At 50.9% G+C, this 20,131-nt stretch overlaps 1 protein-coding gene across 11 annotated transcripts; it reads left to right on the top strand.

Moving 5' to 3' along the window:
- The first annotated feature begins 92 nt into the window (after window positions 1-92).
- RINL (Ras and Rab interactor like) lies at window positions 93-16,857 on the top strand. 11 transcript variants are annotated; one of them, XR_004440826.1, is made up of 13 exons: window positions 114-284; window positions 2,050-2,138; window positions 2,341-2,500; window positions 4,841-4,943; window positions 7,247-7,319; window positions 7,406-7,470; window positions 7,890-8,039; window positions 8,124-8,546; window positions 8,852-9,169; window positions 9,427-9,558; window positions 9,721-9,884; window positions 9,965-10,093; window positions 16,620-16,727. XR_004440826.1 is itself a non-coding variant. In XM_033226116.1 (12 exons), exons 2-12 carry the CDS (start codon window positions 2,089-2,091, stop codon window positions 16,731-16,733), a joined length of 1,752 nt encoding a protein of 583 aa, XP_033082007.1. In that variant the 5' UTR covers window positions 104-284; window positions 2,050-2,088; the 3' UTR covers window positions 16,734-16,856. The 11 variants fall into 11 exon arrangements, 9 of the variants coding, with proteins under 9 accessions (XP_033082007.1, XP_033082009.1, XP_033082010.1 ...); XM_033226116.1 differs by lacking the exon at window positions 9,965-10,093 and having other exon boundaries at window positions 104-284; window positions 16,620-16,856; XM_033226118.1 differs by lacking the exons at window positions 9,965-10,093; window positions 16,620-16,727 and adding an exon at window positions 15,196-15,445 and having other exon boundaries at window positions 104-284.
- Window positions 16,858-20,131: the final 3,274 nt, after the last annotated feature.

Genomic DNA, 20,131 nt, shown 5'->3' with positions numbered 1-20,131 from the left:
TCCGGTCTGGCCTCCTGTTTCTTTCTGTGGGCACCCAGGGAAATCTCTGAAGGGAGGGGGTTAGATCTTGGGGTGACAGGAGGGTCCTCACAGGGGCCCTTCATGGCTCTGACCCCTGGACTTCCAGCCTGCCAGTGTCCCTTCCTCTAAGCCCTAGGAAGGCCTGAGGCCCCAAAAAGAGGGAGGAAAGTTGACTTCAGATACCCCAGCCCCGCCTCTTCCCCCTGCCTGCTCAGCTTCCTCTCTCCACTTCCTGCTACTGCAGGCCTCTCCTCCGAGAACAGGTAGGGCCCCCCGGGACCGAGCATCTGGCATCTTCAGCCCCTGCTGCCTTCCTTTGGTATGAGGCAGCTGCCCTGACCCCCCCTGCCATGCACTGTCCACAGCCTCCTCCCCTGCCACGGTACCCAAGCAGGCATCTGCCTCCCTCTCCCCTCCCCTCCCCTCCTTCCTGCTCTTGCCTGGGCAGGGCACCTGCGCCTCCCTCCCCCACCTCCCTCCCTCCTAATAGCACCCTGGGCTTCTGGTCAATGGGCTAATGTGTTTGTTTAGCTGCTTATTATTCATACGCTATACCTCTCCCAAACAAGAATGGCAGGCCCTGAGGGGAGGAGCCTGTCCTGTTCATCACCCTCTCTCTAGGGCACAGGCACCTAATTCCAGCCTCTATTCAATAAATATTGGATGAAGGGAAGGGAAGGGAAGGGGAGGGGAGGGGAGGGGAGGGGAGGGGAGGGGGAAGGAAGGATCCTCCCCAGAGCCAGGTCTCCTGCTCCTGGGACTGCTGCAGGGACAAGTGCCACCCCAAGTGATAACCTACATAGGACTCTGTACCTGGTTAGGAGCTGGGACCTGATGGGTGGATGGAGAGATAGAGGAACAGATGTGTGATAAAGCAAGATGAGTAAAATATTCATGGTAGAATCTCAGTGGTGGGCATATGGATGTTTCCTGTATGCTTCTTTCAGCTTTTCTCTGTCTGAAATTTTTCATAATAAAACACTGGGGAAGAGATTCAGTGGCCCCTCCATGGTGTGGAAGGGAGGAAGAGGGGATGTTATTACCTTTCCAGATAGATGGACTGCCTACTGTGGACCAAGAACTTTTCCAGGCGCTGACTGGGTTTTGTCAAGGGCTGGTCCACATTCACACAGCTGCCATGGCTGTTAAAATCTTAAAAATATTTCCGGCTGGGCGCGGTGGCTCAAGCCTGTAATCCCAGCACTTTGGGAGGCCGAGATGGGCGGATCACGAGGTCAGGAGATCGAGACCATCCTGGCTAACACAGTGAAACCCCATCTCTACTAAAAATACAAAAACTAGCCGGGCGAGGTGGCGGGCACCTGTAGTCCCAGCTACTCAGGAGGCTGAGGCAGAAGAATGGCGTAAACCCGGGAGGCGGAGCTTGCAGTGAGCTGAGATCCGGCCACTGCACTCCAGTCCGGGCGACAGAGCGAGACTCCGCCTCAAAAAAAAAAAAAAAAAAAAAAAAAATTTCCTACCACTTAGTAAAGAGCTATTGTTTTGAGTCGTCTCCCCACACCGCAAGACACGCTGGTCTCTCTCCTGGGATCCCCAGATTCCCCACCATCCAGTACTAAAGAATTAACCGCTGCCAGCCAGGCGTGGTGGCTCACGCCTGTAATCTCAGCACTTTGAGTGGCTGAGGTGAGGCAATCATTTGAGGTCAGGAGTTTGAGACCAGCTTGGGTAACATGGCGAAACCTTGTCTCTACTAAAAAATACAAAAATTACCCAGGCGTGGTAGTGCACGCCTGTAATCCCAACTACTCGGGAGGCTGAGGCACAAGAATCGCTTGAACCCAGGAGGCAGAGGTTACAGTGAGCTGAGATTGTGGCACTGCACTCCAGCCTGGGCAATACAGTGAGACTCCATCTCAAAAATAAATAAAGAATTAACCCCTGCCACAGCAAGCGGCCTCTGGGGTCCATTCTGACTGGTCAGGGTCTCTGCCATATTGATTGTAAATACTTCGAACATGACCCGGGGGCTGGAGCAGCCTTGAGTCTTACCTTTCTCCCTGCCAGAGCCCAGGTCATGACTCACTGGTTTCCTGCATCCTGAGGATGGCCCAGCCAGAGGACAAGGCACCTGAAGTCCCCACAAAGGGGGAGAGGTGAGGGCTGCTGGGGCTGAGGCTATGCCGTCCTTCTGCTACATCCAGAAACCCTTTCCATCCAACACCTCCCTCACTACAGAACCCTGAATCGAATCTCTGAGCCTCTGCCCTGGGCCTGCCCCTTCCTATACCTTTGACCTCACCTCAATGTCCCACTGCCCACCTCTGACCCCTGACCCCCGGACACTGTCCATCCCAGGCTGGTCCCACCACAGGTGAAAAAAGCAGACAGGACCCCTCTAGGGGTCCTCAGCACCCTAGAGCCACTTCTTCGCCTGCAGAGAACATCGGGGATATGGCATGTGCCAGAGCTGGATACCCAGGATGCGGAGGCCCTCATGGGGCTGTGGCCAATGGGGGTGAGTACTCACAGCTGGGGGCCCGTCCTGACCCCCATGACACCCTAGATTAGGACTCTGCTGGTTACTAGCAACAAACGCAACACAAACTGGGCAAACCAGAAAGGCTATTTATTGCTGGGTGGAATGGCTCATGCCTGCAGTCCTAGCTACTCAGGAGGCTGAGGTGGGAGGATCATTTGAGCTCAGGAGGTCAAGGCTGCAGTGAGCTGAGATCACACCACTGCACTCCAGCCTGGGTGATGGAGCAAGACCCTGTTTTAAAAAAAAAAAATGTAGTTTCAAGAAGGTCTGGATGCTGAACTTCAGAACACTTAGAAATTTCTCTTCATCCCATTTCTTGGCTTTGCTTTCAACTGTGAGGAATTTTGGATATTTGGGACAGAAAATAACAAACCTCTGTCCTACAGTGGCTTAAACAAATAGGCATTTATCTTCCTAACATAACCAAAAAGGCGGCTGCTGGCTTTAGATCAGCAGCTCAGTGACATCGAGGCCAGCATAGCTATAATTCTCTTGGACTTCCCTCACAGCTGCCCCGGGGCCGCCCCAGGCCCAAGCACCTGTGTGCATTCCAGGCTGGAAGCACGGAGGCACCACTTGCATCTGTTTATTTTACAGGAAAAATAAAGGTTTTATTTATTTATTTTTTTTTAATTTTGAGAGTTTCACTCTCGTTGCCCAGACCAGAGTGCAATGGCATGATCTCGGCTCACTGTAACCTCCGCCTCCAGGGTTCAAGGGATTCTCCTGCCTTAGCCTCCTGAGTAGCTGGGATTACAGGCACCTGCCACAATGCCCGGCTAATTTTTGTATTTTTAGTACAGATGGGTTTTCACCATATTGGCGAGGCTGGTCTCAAACTCCTGATGTCAGGTGATCTACCCACCTCGGCCTCCCAAAGTGCTGGGATTACAGGTGTGAGCCACCGCACTGGGCCAAAATAAAGGTTTTCACAACTGATTCAGAAAATACAGATGGCTGGCCGGGTGTGGTGACTCATGCCTGTAATCCCATCACTTTGGGAGGCTGAGGTGGGAGGATGGCTTAAGCCTAGGAGTTCAAGACCAGCCTGGGCAACAGAGCAAGGCCCTGTCTCTATTAAAAAAAAAAAAAAAAAGGATGGGGCCCAGGTAGCAATATTTTTTTAAATTTTTATTTATGTTTTATTTATTTATTTATTTTTTGAGATGGAGTCTCCCTCTGTCACCCAGGCCAGAGTGCAGCAGCACGATATTGGCTCACTGCAACCTCTGCCTCCCGGGTTCAAGTGATTCTCCTGCCTCAGCCTCCCAAGTAGCTGGGATTACAGGCACCCGCCATTAACATCGGCTAATTTTTGTATTTTTAGTAGAGACCGGGATTCACCACGTTGGCCAGGGTGGTCTCGAACTCCCGACCTCAGATGATCCACCCGCCTCGGCCTCCCAAAGTGTGCTGGGATTACAGGCGTGAGCCACCGTGCCTGGCTGTAGCAATATTTTTTAACAGCTCTCTTGGGACGTATACAACTAGAGCTAAAAACCACCACCTATATCAATCATAATCCATATATCAGTCATACTCATGGCTGGGTATATTAATGCCGTGAACAAGGAATTCTGCAGTGAATGTGGAATAGATTTGAGGGGACAGCAAACGGGGGCTACCACAGCTTCCTCCTCAGGAGGGTGTTGTCCTTCCCAGCTCAGAGCTGTCTCCCACCAGTTTAGCAACACCAGTGTAATAGATGAAGTCTTCCCAAAAGAGCTCCAGCATGCAGTGGCTCACGCCTATTATCCCAGCACTATAAGAGGCCGAGGAGGGCGGATCACTTGAGGTCAGGAGTTCAAGACTAGCCTGGCCAACGTGGTGAAACCCTCTCTGCTAAAAATACAAAAATTAGCCGGGCATGGTGGCAGGCGCTGTAATCCCGGCTAGTTGGGAGGCTGAGGCAGAAGAATCGCTTGAACCCAGGAGGCGGAGTTTGCAGTGGGCAGAGACTGCCACTGCACTCCAGCCTGGGCAACAGAGCAAGACTCCATCTCAAAAACAGAAAGAAAAAATAAAAAAAACTCCTGTGGAAGATGTCCACTGGCTGAGCTTGAGTCACATGCCCGTCCCTGAACGAAACAGTGGGCTGAGAGCACCGTCATCCTATTGGCTAGATCAGGTCATGGGCCCACCCTCGGGGCTTGGGGGAAGTCAGCCCCATCCACATGGACTGACAGTAGGGAAAGTGTTCCCTTAAAGGAAATTTGGGGTGTGGAACCCAAAATAAGGGAAATGGATGCTAGTCAGGCAAAAGTAACAGACATCTGTGCACACTTTTGTCATGCCGGCCTTTATCTCTATCCCCAGAGTTTCTTGGTCGTAGGACATGACCCCAGCCAGGTCCTGGTGTTGAGGACAGGACTATTACCAGGAGAAGTCAACAGCTACCAGATCCAGAAGACTGCCAGAGGTAAGGCACCTCCCCTGAGTATCCAGCCCACAGTCAATTGATCACTAAGATCGGCGTGGTGGCTCATGCTTGTAATCCCAACACTTTGGGAGGTCGAAGCGGGTGGATCGCTTGAGGCCAGGATTTTGAGACCAGCCTGGCCAACACAGCAAAACCCCCGTCTCTACAAAAAATACAAAAATTAGCCGGGCTTGGTGACGCGCGACTATAATCCCAGTTACTTGGGAGGCTGAGGCACGAGAGTAGCTTGAACCCAGGAGGCGGAGGTTGCCGCGAGCCAAGATCACACCACTGCCCTCCAGCCTTGGCAACAGAGGGAAACCCTGCCAAAACACAAAACAAAACAAAAACACTTGTCAGCTTTGCTTCCAAAAAAGCTGATGAATATTTCTAATCCTATCTCCCTTTCCTTCCCGCAATCCATTGTGAGCCCAAGATATTTTTCAATATTAATTAGATGTTATACACCCCACCCCAAATCCTGCAAAGAACACGCGACACCCTTAGACACAAATGCAAACTCCTTGTCATGATCTATAAGGTGCTGTGTGATATAGTTCCTGCCTGTCTCTCCATCTGTTACTCCTTAATCACTCTACCCGAGGCACACTGTTCCCCTCTGTGTGTCTTTTTTTTTTTTTTTGAGACAGAGTCTCACTCTGTCACCCAGGCTGGAGTGCAGTGGCGCGATCTTGGCTCACTGCAAGCCCCACCTCCCAGGTTCACACCATTCTCCTGCCTCAGCCTCCTGAGTAGCTTTGACTACAGGTGCCCGCCACCATGCCCAGCTAATTTTTTTTTTTTTCTGTATTTTTAGTAGAGACAGGGTTTCACCATGGTCTCGATCTCCCGACCTTGTGATCCGCCTGCCTCGGCCTCCCAAAGTGCTGGGATTACAGGCGTGAGCCACTGCACCCGGCCCTCTGTGTGTCTTTAGCATGCTAAGTGTGTTCCAGCTTCAGGACCTCTGCTTGGGTTCTTCCTGTAAGAATGCTTTCCCTGGAGGCGCTGGTTTAGTCTCCATCCTCCAGGCCTCTGCAGAAATGTAATCTTTCTTGACCATCATAGTTAAAAGATGGTCCCTTGGTCACTTTTTCTTTTTCTTTTCCTTTTTTTAGACAGAGTCTCACTCTGTCGCTCAGGCTAGAGTGCAGTGGCCCAGTCTCCACTCATTGCCACCTCTACCTCCCAGCTTCAAGCAATTCTCATGCCTCAGCCTCCCAAGTAGCTGGGATTACAGGTGCACACCACCACACACGACTAATTTTTTGGTTTATTTTTATATTTACTTATTTATTTTTTATCATACTTTAACTTCTAGGATACATGTCCAGAACGTGCAGGTTTGTTACATAGGTATACAGGTGCCATGGGGGTTTGCTGCACCCATCAACCCATCATCTACATTAGGTATTTCTCCTAATGCTATCCCTCCCCTAGGCTGCCACCCCCTGATTTTTTGTATTTTTAATAGAGATGGGTTTTGCCATGTTGGCCAGGCTGGTCTTGAACTCCTGACCTCAAGTGATCCACCCACCTCAGCCTCCCAAAGTGATGGGATTACAGGCATGAGTCACCACACCTGGCCTCCTGGTCACTTTTAATCACTCCATTTCCTTCATAGCACTCAATACAATATCCACTTTGTTTATTCATTTTTTAACGTTTTGTTTATTTGTTTATTTATTGAGACAGAGTCTCACTTTTGTCGCCCAGACTGGAGTGTAATGGCTCAATCTCAGCTCACTTCAATCTCCACTTCCCGGGTTCAAGCGATTCTCCTGCCTCAGGCTCCCAAGTATCTGGGATTACAGGCGCCCACCACCATGCCTGGCTAATTTTTGTATTTTTAGTAGAGACGAGGTTTCGCCATGTTGGCCAGGCTGCTCTCGAACTCCTGACCTCAGGTGATCCGCCCACCTCGGCTTCTCCAAGTGTTGGAATTACAGGCGTGAGCCACCATGCCCCGACTGTTTACTCATTTATATTCTGCCTTTTCCCCCTCCGCCCCCCACTAGAAGGTAAGCTACAGGAAGGCAGTGAACTTGTCTGTCTTTTGATAACTGTATCTCCAGTGCCTGGAAATGACTAAGGGCTCAGTAAGTGTTTGTTTAATGAATGAATCCTTGTTGGTGGCATAAGTGGTATGCAAGAGTAAAGATGGGGACTCCAAGGAGTGGGAACTTCCCTGTTCTGAAGGTCCCTGGGGGGTTTCTGAAGGAATGGGGGAGCAAGAGCGTCCCAGGGGACAGAAGACTGCCACCACTCAAGTTTACTTTCTTCTTCTTCCTTCCCCACCCCAGGTGTGTCCCTGGAATCCTCCAACCTCTGCATGCCAGACCTACCCCATCTCCTGGCCTTTCTATCAGCTAGCAGGTACAGGTCACCCATCTGAAGCACTAAGGGGGACCCTTCCCTAAGACACCCCACTGACACTGGGGCTCCCACCTCTCTATTCTCAGGGATGTTCTGCCCAGAACCCTGCTCTTGCCCCCTCCCACTCTAGGGCCCAGAGATGAACACACAGGTGAGGCATGGTTCTCTAAAGAGGGCACAGCCAACCTGCCAATTTCCTTGCTCCAAGAGAATGAATGGGGCTTTGGGGCCCAGACTACTGGGTTTGAGGGGAATATAGAACTGGGGGCTAGAGAGAGCTGGAGGCCTGGACTTTGTAGTGCCAGAGGGAAGGGGGGATGGGAGCCTGTATTCCTAGATCCTAACAGAGGACAGGATTGGAGGAGGAAGGAACTGGGAGGCCTGGATTCCTGGGTGGAAGTGAGAAGGAAACTGGGGACCTGGACTCCTGAGTCTGACTGAGGAGGAGCCAGGAGCTAAGCCTCAGCACCTCCAGCAATGAAGCTGGGAAGTAAGTCTCCTGGTGCCTTGAAGGGACCAGAGTTGGTCCCCTGAATACCTAGGACACCTTCTCACTTCTGCTGGCCTCAGATCCTCTGCAGATTGGCAGGGTCCAACAGGACACCCCAGGGAAGGTGCTTTGCATTGTGAACCAGCTCTACGTGGAGACCCACAGAGGCTGGGGGAGGGAGCAGATCCCTCGAGAAACAGAGTCAGAGGCTGCGCAGAGACATGATCCAGGTTAGCTGGGCAGGGCCCTGGACCTCTGAGGGAGGAGGGAGCTGCTGCCCTGTTCTAGGGACCGAACCCCCTCCTCACTTCCAGCCCCCAGGAACCCTGCACCTCACGGGGTCTCCTGGGTGAAAGGCCCGCTCAGCCCGGAAGTGGACCATCCTGGGCCGGCTCTTGCCAGCCTCCTGGAGGAGGAGGAAGAAGACCCTGAAGGAAGGGAGGAAGGAAGGGAGGACGACCCTGAAGAGGAAGGCCCCGAGGAAGTGCTCACCATGCACATCCAGTCTCTGGTTAGGGCCCGTAGCAGCTACGTGGCCAGGCAGTACCGAAGCCTTCGGGTGCGCATCGCCTCAGATTCTGGAGGTCCCCACGGGTCTGGGGACCCGGCCACGGAGCTGCTTCAGGATGTGCGGCACCTCCTTACTGACCTCCAGGATCACCTGGCAAAGGACTCCTACATCAGGGCTGTCTTTGGGAGCAGGGGTCCTGGGGTCCCCAAGAAGGACGAGGATCCAGGTAATGGGAGGACGGGAAGGGAGCCCCCATGGGTTCTAGTGTGCGACTTCGTCCACTCCATCCGCGCACAGACGTTTCCTTCTGCATCCACACCCCCTTCCTACACATCCCACGCCTTCTATCGCCCACATGTGCGCTCAAGTTCACACCCAGGCTCACTCTTCCATACGTGTTCACACCCATGTCTGCACTCACGGGGGACCATAGCTAGGCAGGGGTGGCGGTGTGCCAGGGTGAGTGGATTGCGTGGGTGGGCGTGGGGCAACTTGGCAGCCCTGTACTCACCCGTCCCCTACCCCCCGCAGGCCCTGCGCTGGAGATGGCTGTGTGCCAGGCGGTATTGGCGCCCTTGAAGCCGGCCCTGTGGACGCGACTCCGCACACTCCGAGCACCGGAGCTGCGACTGCTGCGGCGGCGACAAACAGCCCTGCGGGCGGGGGCGGGGCCTCCGGGAGCACAGGGGGCGGGGCCGGAGGGGCAGGGCCCCGCCCCCGCCTTGCGGAGTCGCATCCACGAGCGCCTTGCACATCTCCACGCTGCCTGCGCCCCGCGCCGCAAGGTGGCGCTTCTGTTGGAGGTGTGCAGAGATGTCTACATGGGCCTGGCTCGGGGCGAGAACCAAGGTAAGGGAGGTGTCAACATCTAGCGTGGTGGGGAGCGCCTTGATGGGGGAACCAGGCAGGAAGCGAGTATGCAGGCGCACTTCGAGGGAGAGGGTAGCACTGGTGGGAGTCGTCCACGCGGTCCTGGGGATTCTGGTAGGAGGCGCTGTCATGCCCGACCAGGTGGAGGAGCAGCCAGCCCTCACGGTCCTGGGGATCAGATGGAAGGTGTCTGCGCGCCCCCATCCATCTCAGGACCTTTCCTCGGGCTTTCCCAGATCCTTTGGGGGCCGACGCCTTCCTGCCGGCGCTGACTGAGGAACTCATCTGGAGCCCAGATATTGGGGAGACGCAGCTAGACGTGGAGTTTCTTATGGAGCTCTTAGATCCAGACGAGCTGCGGGGAGAGGGTGAGTCCCCAACTCCAGAATGCTGGAACCCAACGATCCAGTACCTCCGGGATCCCAAACAGCCTCCTCCCGCAGCAGGAGGGACGGCAGGCAAACTTCAGGGGTATCTGGGGCGACCAGGGAAGCCTAGAGGGCCAAGCTGACCTCCCTTTCTGTCCCCAGCTGGGTACTACCTGACCACGTGGTTTGGGGCGCTGCACCACATTGCCCACTACCAGCCCGAAACAGACCGCGCTCCCCGGGGGCTCAGCTCCGAGGCCCGCGCCTCCCTGCACCAGTGGCACCGCAGGCGGACTCTGCACAGAAAGGATCATCCCAGAGCCCAGGTGACTGCCCATCTGGCTGCGAGTAGAAGGGAGGGTGAGACCTGATGCCCTTTTGACCCAGCTCCCGCCTCTCCCCACAGGCCAGCCTGCCCTTTAAGGAGCCATGGGCAGAAGAGACTGTGCTAGGGACCAATGACGATTAGGGGTTTCACACCGCTCCGCACACCCCTCCGTTCATGCCTGTAATCCCAACATTTTGGGAGGCCAAGGTGGGAGGATCGCTTGAGCCCAGGAGTTTGAGACTAGCCGGGGCAAAATAGTGGGACCCCCCCCAACTCTACCAAAACAAAAACAAAAATTAGGCGGGCGTGGTGGCGTGCCCCTGTGGTACCAGCTACTCAGGAGGCTTTGCAGTTTTAGACAGGGGTATCAGAGAAAGCTTCACTGAGGTGACATCTGCAGAAAGACCTGAAGGAGGGGAGGGGAGGAGCAGAATGGATATTAGGAGGAGCATTCCGGAAGCAGGATGAGCCAGTGCAAAGGCCCAGAGGTAGGCTGTTCCCTTTTCCTGGGACCCCTCCCTCCTCCTTGCTGCTCCTAAACCACATGGGTCAGGAGTCTGGACTGACCCAGGTACATCTGGCATCTTGCTTGAGGAACAGGGGGTTTTGTTTTGTTTTGAAAGAAGGTCTCTCTCTTGTCACCCAGGCTGGAGTGCAGTGGCATGATCTCGGCTCACTGCAGCCTTAACCTCCTGGCTCCAGCAATCCCCCTGCCTCTGCCTACCAAGTAGCTGAGACTACAGGCACCTACCACCATATCTGTCTAATTTTAAAAATTGTTTATAAAGATGGGGTCTCTCTTTGTTGCCAGGCTGGTCTCAAACTCCTAATCTCAAGCAATCCTCCCACCTCGGCCTCCCAAAGTGCTGAGATTATAGGCGCGAGCCACTGTGCCCAGTCCTGATCGTTTTTCCCAAAGAATGTATCACTCGCTAACATACCATATATTTATTTATTTCATTGTTCATAGTAACTACAATTTTAAAAAGTAAAAAAAAAAAAAAAGTGGCCGGGTGCAGTGGCTCACGCCTGTAATCTCAGCACTTTGGGAGGCCAAGGCGGGCGGATCACAAGGTCAGGAGATCGAGACCATCCTGGCTAACACGGTGAAACCCCGGTTCTACGAAAAATACAAAAAATTAGCCGGGCGAGGTGGCAGGCGCCTGTAGTCCCAGCTACTCGGGAGGCTGAGGCAGGAGAATGGCTTAAACCCAGGAGGCGGAGCTTGCAGTGAGCCGAGATTGCACCACTGCACTCCAGCCTGGGCAACAGAGCGAGACTCCATCTCAAAAAAAAAAAAAAAAAAACAAGTGAAGCCGGGCACAGTGGCTCACACCTGTAAACCCAGCACTTTGGGAGGCCGAGGCGGGCAGATCACCTAAGGTCGGGAGTTCGAGACCAGCCTGACAAACATGGAAAAACCCCGTCTCTACTAAAAATACAAACTTAACTGGGCGTGGTGGCTCATACCTTAATCCCAGATACTCAGGAGGCTAAGGCAGGAGAATAGCTTGAACCCAGGAGGCGGAGGTTGTGGTGAGCCGAGATCCCGCCATTGCACTCCAGCCTGGGCAACAAGAGTGAAACTCCATCTCAAAAAAAAGACAAAAAAAAAAGACAAGTGGGCCGGGCGCGGTGGCTCAAGCCTGTAATCCCAGCACTTTGGGAGGCCGAGACGGGCGGATCACGAGGTCAGGAGATCGAGACCATCCTGGCTAACATGGTGAAACCCCGTCTCTACTAAAAATACAAAAACTAGCCGGGCGAGGTGGCAGGCGCCTGTAGTCCCAGCTACTAGGGAGGCTGAGGCAGGAGAATGGCGTAAACCCAGGAGGCGGAGCTTGCAGTGAGCTGAGATCCGGCCACTGCACTCCAGTCCGGGCGACAGAGCGAGACTCCTCCTCCTCAAAAAAAAAAAAAAAAAAAAAGACAAGTGAAGTTAACATTAATAATAATATATTTGACTTAACACAATGTATCCCAAATATTATCTCTTCAACATGTATCCATATTAAAAAGTTACTGAGATATTTAAACCTTTGTATGTTTGTGTGTGTGCATGCTAAAGCTTTGAAATTTACTGTGCATTTTGCACTTAATCACATGACAGTTTGGACTAGTCACATTTCAAGTGCGCACTAGCTACATGAGGTTTCTAGCTACCATTTTGGACAGCATAGCCTTAGAATGTTAGCTCGAGGAGGTTGGACATCTCTGTTTTGTTTACAGCTGTATCTTCCTGAGTGCCTAGACCAGTGCCTGGTACACAGTTCAATAAATACTTGCTGGATGGGCCAGGGGTGGTGGCTCATGCCTATAATCCCAGCACTTTGGGAGGCCAAGGCAGGCAGATCACGAGGTCAGGAGATCAAGACCATCCTGGCTAACACGGTGAAACCCCGTCTTTACTAAAAATACAAAAATTAGCCGGGTGTGGTGGCGGGCGCCTGTAGTCCCAGCTACTCGGGAGGCTGAGGCAGGAGAATGGGGTGAACCCGGGAGGCGGAGCTTGCAGTGAGCCGAGATGGTGCCACTGTACTCCAGCCTGGGTGACAGAATGAGAGTCCATCACATACACACACAAAAAAATTGGCCAGGCATGGTGGTGAGCACCTGTAGTCCCAACTACTCAAGAGTTAGAGACAGAAGGAACACTTGAGCCTAAGAGGTCGAAGTTGAGGCTGCAATGAGCTGTGTTCATGCCACTGCACTCCAGCCTGGGTGACAGAGCAAGACCCTGTTTCCAAAAAATAGAATAAAATACAATAAAATGATATAAAATTCAAGTTGAGCACAGTGGCACATGCCTGACCTGACATTCGAGATAGCTATATCCATATGTATGTAGATAGATAGATAATGTACAAAAATAATAATTTATATATAAATTAAAACATTTGGCCGGGCGCGGTGGCTCAAGCCTGTAATCCCAGCACTTTGGGAGGCCGAGACGGGCGGATCACGAGGTCAGGAGATCGAGACCATCCTGGCTAACATGGTGAAACCCTGTCTCTACTAAAAATACAAAAAAAAAAAAAAAAAAACTAGCCGGGCGAGGTGGCAGGCGCCTGTAGTGCCAGCTACTCGGGAGGCTGAGGTAGGAGAATGGCGTGAACCCGGGAGGTGGAGCTTGCAGTGAGCTGAGATCCGGCCACTGCACTCCAGCCCGGGGGACAGAGCAAGACTCCGTCTCAAAAAAAAAAAAAAAATTAAAACATTTATTAATTTATAATCATTATATAATAATTATATTAATTTATAAAATGATAAGATCGTATAATAATTTTATATATAACTTTTTTTGATTTGTAAATAAATTAGACAGCCTCCAAATCACAATAGGTTCAGAGAGGCTCCTGATGTTGGCTTTTTTTTTTTTCTTACCTCGCATCTGTAGCAGCTGGACTGACCCTGTCTGTTTGAAGAGCCCTGGCCAGTTGTCCTGTGGACAGTCCCAGTTTCTGGCCTTGTCTGCTGCTTCCTCATGATTAAAATCTGGTCTTGCAGCTGTGGGGAAGAGTACTTCGCAGGGACGCCGTGTCCTTCTTGGTACCTGAATCCCATCAAGGGCCGAGATTGGTAATGCTAACTTTGTTTTTTTTTTTTGCTTTTTTTTTTTTTTTTTTTTTTTTTTTTTTGAGGCGGAGTCTCGCTCTGTCGCCCGGACTGGAGTGCAGTGGCCGGATCTCAGCTCACTGCAAGCTCCGCCTCCCGGGTTTTACGCCATTCTCCTGCCTCAGCCTCCCGAGTAGCTGGGACTACAGGCGCCCGCCACCTCGCCCGGCTAGTTTTTTTGTATTTTTAGTAGAGACGGGGTTTCACTGTGTTAGCCAGGATGGTCTCGATCTCCTGACCTCGTGATCCGCCCGTCTCGGCCTCCCAAAGTGCTGGGATTACAGGCTTGAGCCACCGCGCCCAGCCTTTTGCTTTTTTTTTTTTGAGACGGAGTCTTGCTCTGTTGCCCTGGCTGGAGTGCAGTGGCCGGATCTCAGCTCACTGCAAGCTCCGCCTCCAGGGTTTATGCCATTCTCCTGCCTCAGCCTCCGGAGTAGGGGGGAATACAGGCGCCCGCCACCTCGCCCGGCTAGTTTTTTTGTATTTTTAGTAGAGACGGGGTTTCACCGTGTTAGCCAGGATGGTCTCGATCTCCTGACCTCGTGATCCACCCGTCTCGGCCTCCCAAAGTGCTGGGATTACAGGCTTGAGCCACCGCGCCTGGCCGGTAATGCTAACTTTGACCATTGAGCTAAGGAGATAGGCTGGTCAGCTAGGGCTGCCATCAAAAAGACCACAGATGGCCAGGCGCGGTGGCTCATGCTTGTAACTCCAACACTTTGGGAGACCGAGGCGGGTGGATCACGAGGTCAGGAGTTTGAGACCAGCCTGGCCAACATGGTGAAACCCTGTCTCTACTAAAAATACAAAAAAAAAAAATTGGTCATGGTGATGTGTGCCCATAATCCCAGCTACCCACCTACTCAGGAGGCTGGGGCAGGATAATTGTGACAGAGCGAGACTCTGTCTCAAAAAAAAAAAAAAAAAAGATCACAGACTGTGTGGCTTAAACAACAGAAATTGATTTCCTCACAGTGAAACTGCGTTTGCAAAATTATGCTGAGACAGTGAAAGAGATCTAACGTAGTTGACTCCATCTTGCTTCTAATCCCCAAGCTGTCCTTGTTCATTCCTAGATGTAGGCTGAACTAACTTTGAGAGAAATATAGTTTATAGTTTAAACAAAGATGGTAACAGCCTTTCCCAAAGCAGACCTCCCTCTTTTTTTTTTTTTTTTTTTGTGAGACAGAGTCTGACTATGTTGCCAGGCTGGAGTGCAGTGGCGCCATCTCGGCTCACTGCAACCTCCAGCTCCTGGGTTCAAGTGATTCTCCTGCCTCGACCTCCCAAGTAGCTGGGACTACAGGTGCATGCCACCACGCCCAGCTAATTTTTGTATTTTTACTAGAGACGAGGTTTCACCATATTGGCCAGGATGGTCTCAATCTCTTGACCTTGTGATCAGCCCACCTCGGCCTCCCAAAGTGCTGGGATTACAAGCATGAGCCAATGTGCCCAACAGCAGACCTCCGTCTTGTCTGGAAACTAGATTGCGTTTGTAGGATTAACATTAGCCACAATATTAGAAATTATGGTTTAGGAGTCATGCAGCTGGAGGCTACAAGATTCTGACCCTCCCTAAACTGCTCCTAAGATCAGTGCTTGGAATATTTTGCAGACCCTGCACTTGGTGGATCAGTGGGCACCACCAGATCAATAAACTGGCTCATCTGATCTTGTGGCCCCCTATACAGGAACTGACTCAGCTCGAGAAGACAGCTTGGACTCCCCATGATTTCATTCCTGAGCAATCAGCACTCCTGGCTCACCAGCTTCCCCCCACCCACTGAGTTGTCCTTAAAAGCTCTGATCCTAGAATGCTCAGGGAGACTAATTTGAGTAATAATACAATTCCGGTCTCCTGCACAGCGGGCTCTGGCTCTAGGTGAATTACACTTTCTTTTTCTTTTTTTTCTTTTTTTTTTTTTTTGAGACGGAGTCTTGCTCTGTCGCCCAGACTGGAGTGCAGTGACAAGCTCCGCCTCCCGGGTTCACGCCATTCTCCTGCTTCAGCCTCCCCCGCCATCATGCCCGGCTAATTTCTTATGTTTTTAGTAGAGATGGGGTTTCACCATGTTAGCCAGGATGGTCTCGATCTCCTGACCTCGTGATCCACCCACCTCGGCCTCCCAAAGTGCTGGGATTACAGGCTTGAGCCACTGCGCTCGGCCGGATATCAGCTTTTGATTAAGCTGACTTCTAACTATAGAGCTCTTTATTTTATTTATTTATTTATTTATTTTGAGACGGCGTCTCGCTCTGCCGCCCAGGCTGGAATGCAGTGGCCAGATCTCAGCTCACTGCAAGCTCCGCCTCCCAGGTTCATGCCATTCTCCTGCCTCAGCCTCCTGAGTAGCTGGAACTACAGGCGCCCGCCACCTTGCCCGGCTAGTTTTTTGTATTTTTTAGTAGAGATGGGGTTTCACCGTGTTAGCCAGGATGGTCTCGATCTCCTGACCTCGTGATCCACCCGTCTCGGCCTCCCGAAGTGCTGGGATTACAGGCTTAAGCCACCGTGCCCGGCCTAGAACTCTTTAAAATAAATACTCTTAAATTTATTATTACCAGATTTTATTTATGTATTTTATTTTTGAGATGGAGTCTCAGTGTGTTGCCCAGGCTGGAGTGCAGTGGTGCAATCTCAGCTCACTGCAACCTCTGCCTCCTAGGTTCAAACAATTCTTTTGTCTCAGCCTCCCAAGTAGCTGGAACTACAGGCAGGCATCAGCATGCCCGGCTAATTTTTGTATTTTTAGTAGAGACGGGGTTTCACCATGTTGGTCAGGCTGGTCTTGAACTCCAGACCTCAGGTGACCCATCCGCCTCGGCCTCCCAAAGTGCTGGGATTACAGGCGTGAGCCACAGTGCCCAGCCATATTACCAGTTTTTAGCTGAGACAAACAGCTGGTATTCCTGGCTTTTGAACTTCTTTACCACAGGTACTCTCTCAAGTGAAATCTATAAGCCTTAACCAAGGTTATGACTTAACCAAGGATGCAGAGATCTACAGCTGTCCTCCCAAAATCTAGAACCGCTCCAAAGACAGCTCAAAGAAAGGAAAGTTTTGCTAGCTGCGAATGGAGTACAGTTCATATTTCTCTCTGGCCATATTCTCTAGGATCTCAGCTCCACAGAGTTGACTGTCTACACACAAAGGCCCAAAAGCCCTGAATGCCCTCAGATGGAAGATAGGAAATCAAAAGTTGTCCGTGGAAGCAAAAAGAATCAATAATGAGACCGGGCGTGGTGGCTCATGCCTGTAGTCCTAGCACTTTGGGAGGCCGAGGCGGATGGCTCACTTGAGGTCAGGTGTTTGAGACCAGCGTGGCCAACATGGTGAAACCCCATTTCTACTAAAAATAATCCCAGCTACTCGGGAGGTTGAAGCAGGAGGATCGCTTGAATCTGGGAGAAGGAGGTTGCAGTGAGCTGAGATCGCACCACTGCACTCCAGCCTGGGCACAACGGCCCAAGACTCTGTCTCAAACAAAAGAAAAAGAAAAGAATTTCAGGAACTGGCCTTAGGAAGTAACCAAGGGTGTGAGTGTCCCAACTCCGGAAGGAAAGCTGAACAATTGATTTACAGCCCTGTTGCACCTGCCAGAACACCACGTGGCCCATTACTCAAGATAACCATCGCAGCCAGACAAGTGCCCACCTGAGTGCCCTGCTCCTCACATGTTTTGCCCAGCCTGTATATCCTCCCGCTAATGTCAATTCCAGAGCTTTGCCTAATAAAAAAAAGTCCTACTGGCTCATTTCCAAGAGTCAGCCAGCGAATTTGCTCCCTTTCTCTTGTGCTGTCTCCCTCAATACCCAGGCATAAACTCCAATGAAGTCTTGTCTGGGAAAACTCTTTTGGCCTCAAGTCAATTTCAGTTGCATTCAGGTCCCAAGAACTTGTGGTTTGTAACACTGTGTGGGGAACAGTGAAAAATAGAGGATTTACAAGGAGGCTTAAGAAAACTTCTGCAGGCGTGGTGGTTCGCACCCATCCCAGCACTTTGGGAGGCCGAGGCAGGTGGATCACTTGAGGTCAGGAATTCAAGACCAGTCTGGGCAACATGTTGAAATCCTGTCTCTACTAAAAATATAAAAATTAGTGGCTAGGCGTGGTGGCTAATACCTGTAATCCCAGCACTTTGGGAGGCTGAGGTGTGCGGATCACCTGAGGTCGGGAGTTCAAGACCAGCCTAATCAACATGGAGAAACCCCGTCTCTACTGAAAATACAAAAAAATTAGCCAAGCATGGTGGCACATGCCTGTAATTCCAGCTATTCAGGAGGCTGAGACAGGAGAATTGCTTGAACCTGGGAGATGGAGTTTGCGGTGAGCCGAGATCGCACCATTGCCTTCTAGCCTGGGCAACAAAAGCGAAACTCCGTCTCAAAAAAAAAAAAAAAAAATAGCTGAGCATGGTGGTGCATGTCTGTAATCCCCATTACTAGGGAGGCTGAGGCAGGAGAATTGCTTGAACTCAGGAGGTGGAGGCTGCAGTGAACTGAGATCATGCCACTGCACTCCAACCTGGGCGACAGAGCAAAATTCCGTCTCAAAAATGAAAAGAAAACTTCTGTGGGTGTGGTAGCTCACTTCTATAATCCCAGCACTTTGGGAGGCTGAGGCAGGAGGATTGCCTGAGGCCCGGAGTTTGAGATCAGCCTAGGCAACATAGCAAGACCCCCGTCTCTACCAAAAACAAAAAAACAAAAAAACAAAAAAACAAACTCTCTTTCTCTCTCTCTCTCTATATATAATGGCCATGGGGTGGCAGGAACCTGTAGTCCCAGCTACTTGGGACTAAGCCACAGTGAGCTATAATCCCACCACTGGACTCCAACCTGGATAGCAGAGCAAGACTATCTCAAAACAAAACCAAAAAAAAACTTCCTGGGGATGATAAATACTGTTTTTACCTTGTGGCCACTATCTTGATTGGTGGTGATGGTTTCCTAGGTGTATATATAAGTTAAAACTCATCAATTGTACACTTTGAAGGTCTGGTTTCTCGTGTATCAGTTAGACCTGATTTAAGCTGGGGGCAGGGAAAGGTAGGGAAAGCATCAGAACTGCGTAATGCAAATGAGAAACTTTCCTCTAATGGGTGGCTTTCTCCACTGGTCCCTGAGGGTGTCTAAATTTTCAATCTGAAGCGCAGTAGACCGTGAAGTTTTTTCTGCTTGGAGTGGGAGGAGGGTTAACAGCAAAAAAGAAAAAAGCAGGTCGGGCACGGTGTCTCATGCCTGTAATCCCAGAACTTTGGGAGGCTGAGGCGGGCGGATCACGAGGTCAGGAGATCGAGACCACGGTGAAACCCCGTCTCTACTAAAAAAAAAAAAAATACAAGAAAAATTAGCAGGGCTAGGTGGCAGGCGCCTGTAGTCTCAGCTGTTCGGGAGGCTGAGGCAGAATGGCGTGAACCTGGGAGGCGGAGCTTGCAGTGAGCTGAGATCGTGCCATTGCACTCCAGCCTGGGCAACAGAGCAAGACTCTGTCTCAAAAAAAAAAAATTAATAAAAATACATTTAAAACATTAATTTAATTTAAAAAACATGGGTGAAGCTTGAAAACATGCTAAAAGAATCAGACAGAAAAAGCCACATACTATATTTTTCCATTTATGTGATGTGGGCGAAAGATTACCTAGGTGCCGAGGCAAGAGACTGAAGGCACAAACTGTTTCAGTATAATAAAGAAAATAGTTAAAATAAGAATAGTCATAATACAAATTAGATATAGAGATGATCATGGACAATTATCAATCATTATTATAAACATTAATCATTAGCTTTTAATATTACTCGTTGTTGAATTACTAATATAACCTAGGAATAACCGGCGGATATAGGGTCAGGTGCTGAAGGGACATTGTGAGAAGTGACCTAGAAGGCAAGAGGTGAGCCCTCTGTCATGCCCGCATGAGGGCTGCTTGAGGGCTCCTTGGTCAAGCGGTAACGCCGGTGTCTGGAAGGCACCCATTACTTAGCAGACTGCGAAAGGGAGTCTCCTTTCCTTGCAGGAGTCAGGGAACACTCTGCTCCAGCAGCTTCTTGTGGAAGGCTGGATATTATCCAGGCCTGCCCGCAGTCATCTGGAGGCCTAAACCCCTTCCTGTGGTGCTGTGCTTCAGTGGTCATACTCCTTGTCCACTTTCATGTTCCTCCCATGCTCCTGGTTCCTCTGACGTTCGTAGTAGACAGTGGTAGAAGAAATAGTAAGTCTTAAAGTCTTCGATCTTCCTTATAAGTGCATAGAAGAAAACGCTGACATATACTGCCTTCTCTCTCTGCTTCGGCTACCTAAAAGGGAAGGGCCCCCTGTCCTATGATCACGTGAGTTGCTTCACCTTATCAATCACTTAGAAGATTCACCCTCCCTACCCTGCCCCCCTTGTCTTGTATGCAATAAATAACAGTGCGCCCAGCCGTTCGGGGCCACTACCAGTCTCCACATCTTAATGGTAGTGGTTCCCCGGGTCCAGCTGTTTACTCTTTATCTCTTTGTCTTGTGTCTTTATTTATTACAATCCCTCATCTCCACACATGAGGAGAACACCTGCTAAGTCCCATAGGACTGGACCCTGTAATATGAAATGTCCAGAATAGAGAAATCCATAAAGACAGAAAGTA

This window comes from Trachypithecus francoisi, unplaced genomic scaffold (assembly GCF_009764315.1).
Source record: "Trachypithecus francoisi isolate TF-2019V2 unplaced genomic scaffold, Tfra_2.0 Lachesis_group12, whole genome shotgun sequence".
Classification (NCBI taxonomy): Eukaryota; Metazoa; Chordata; class Mammalia; order Primates; family Cercopithecidae; genus Trachypithecus; species Trachypithecus francoisi.
This window is presented reverse-complemented; position numbering and strand designations above follow the sequence as displayed.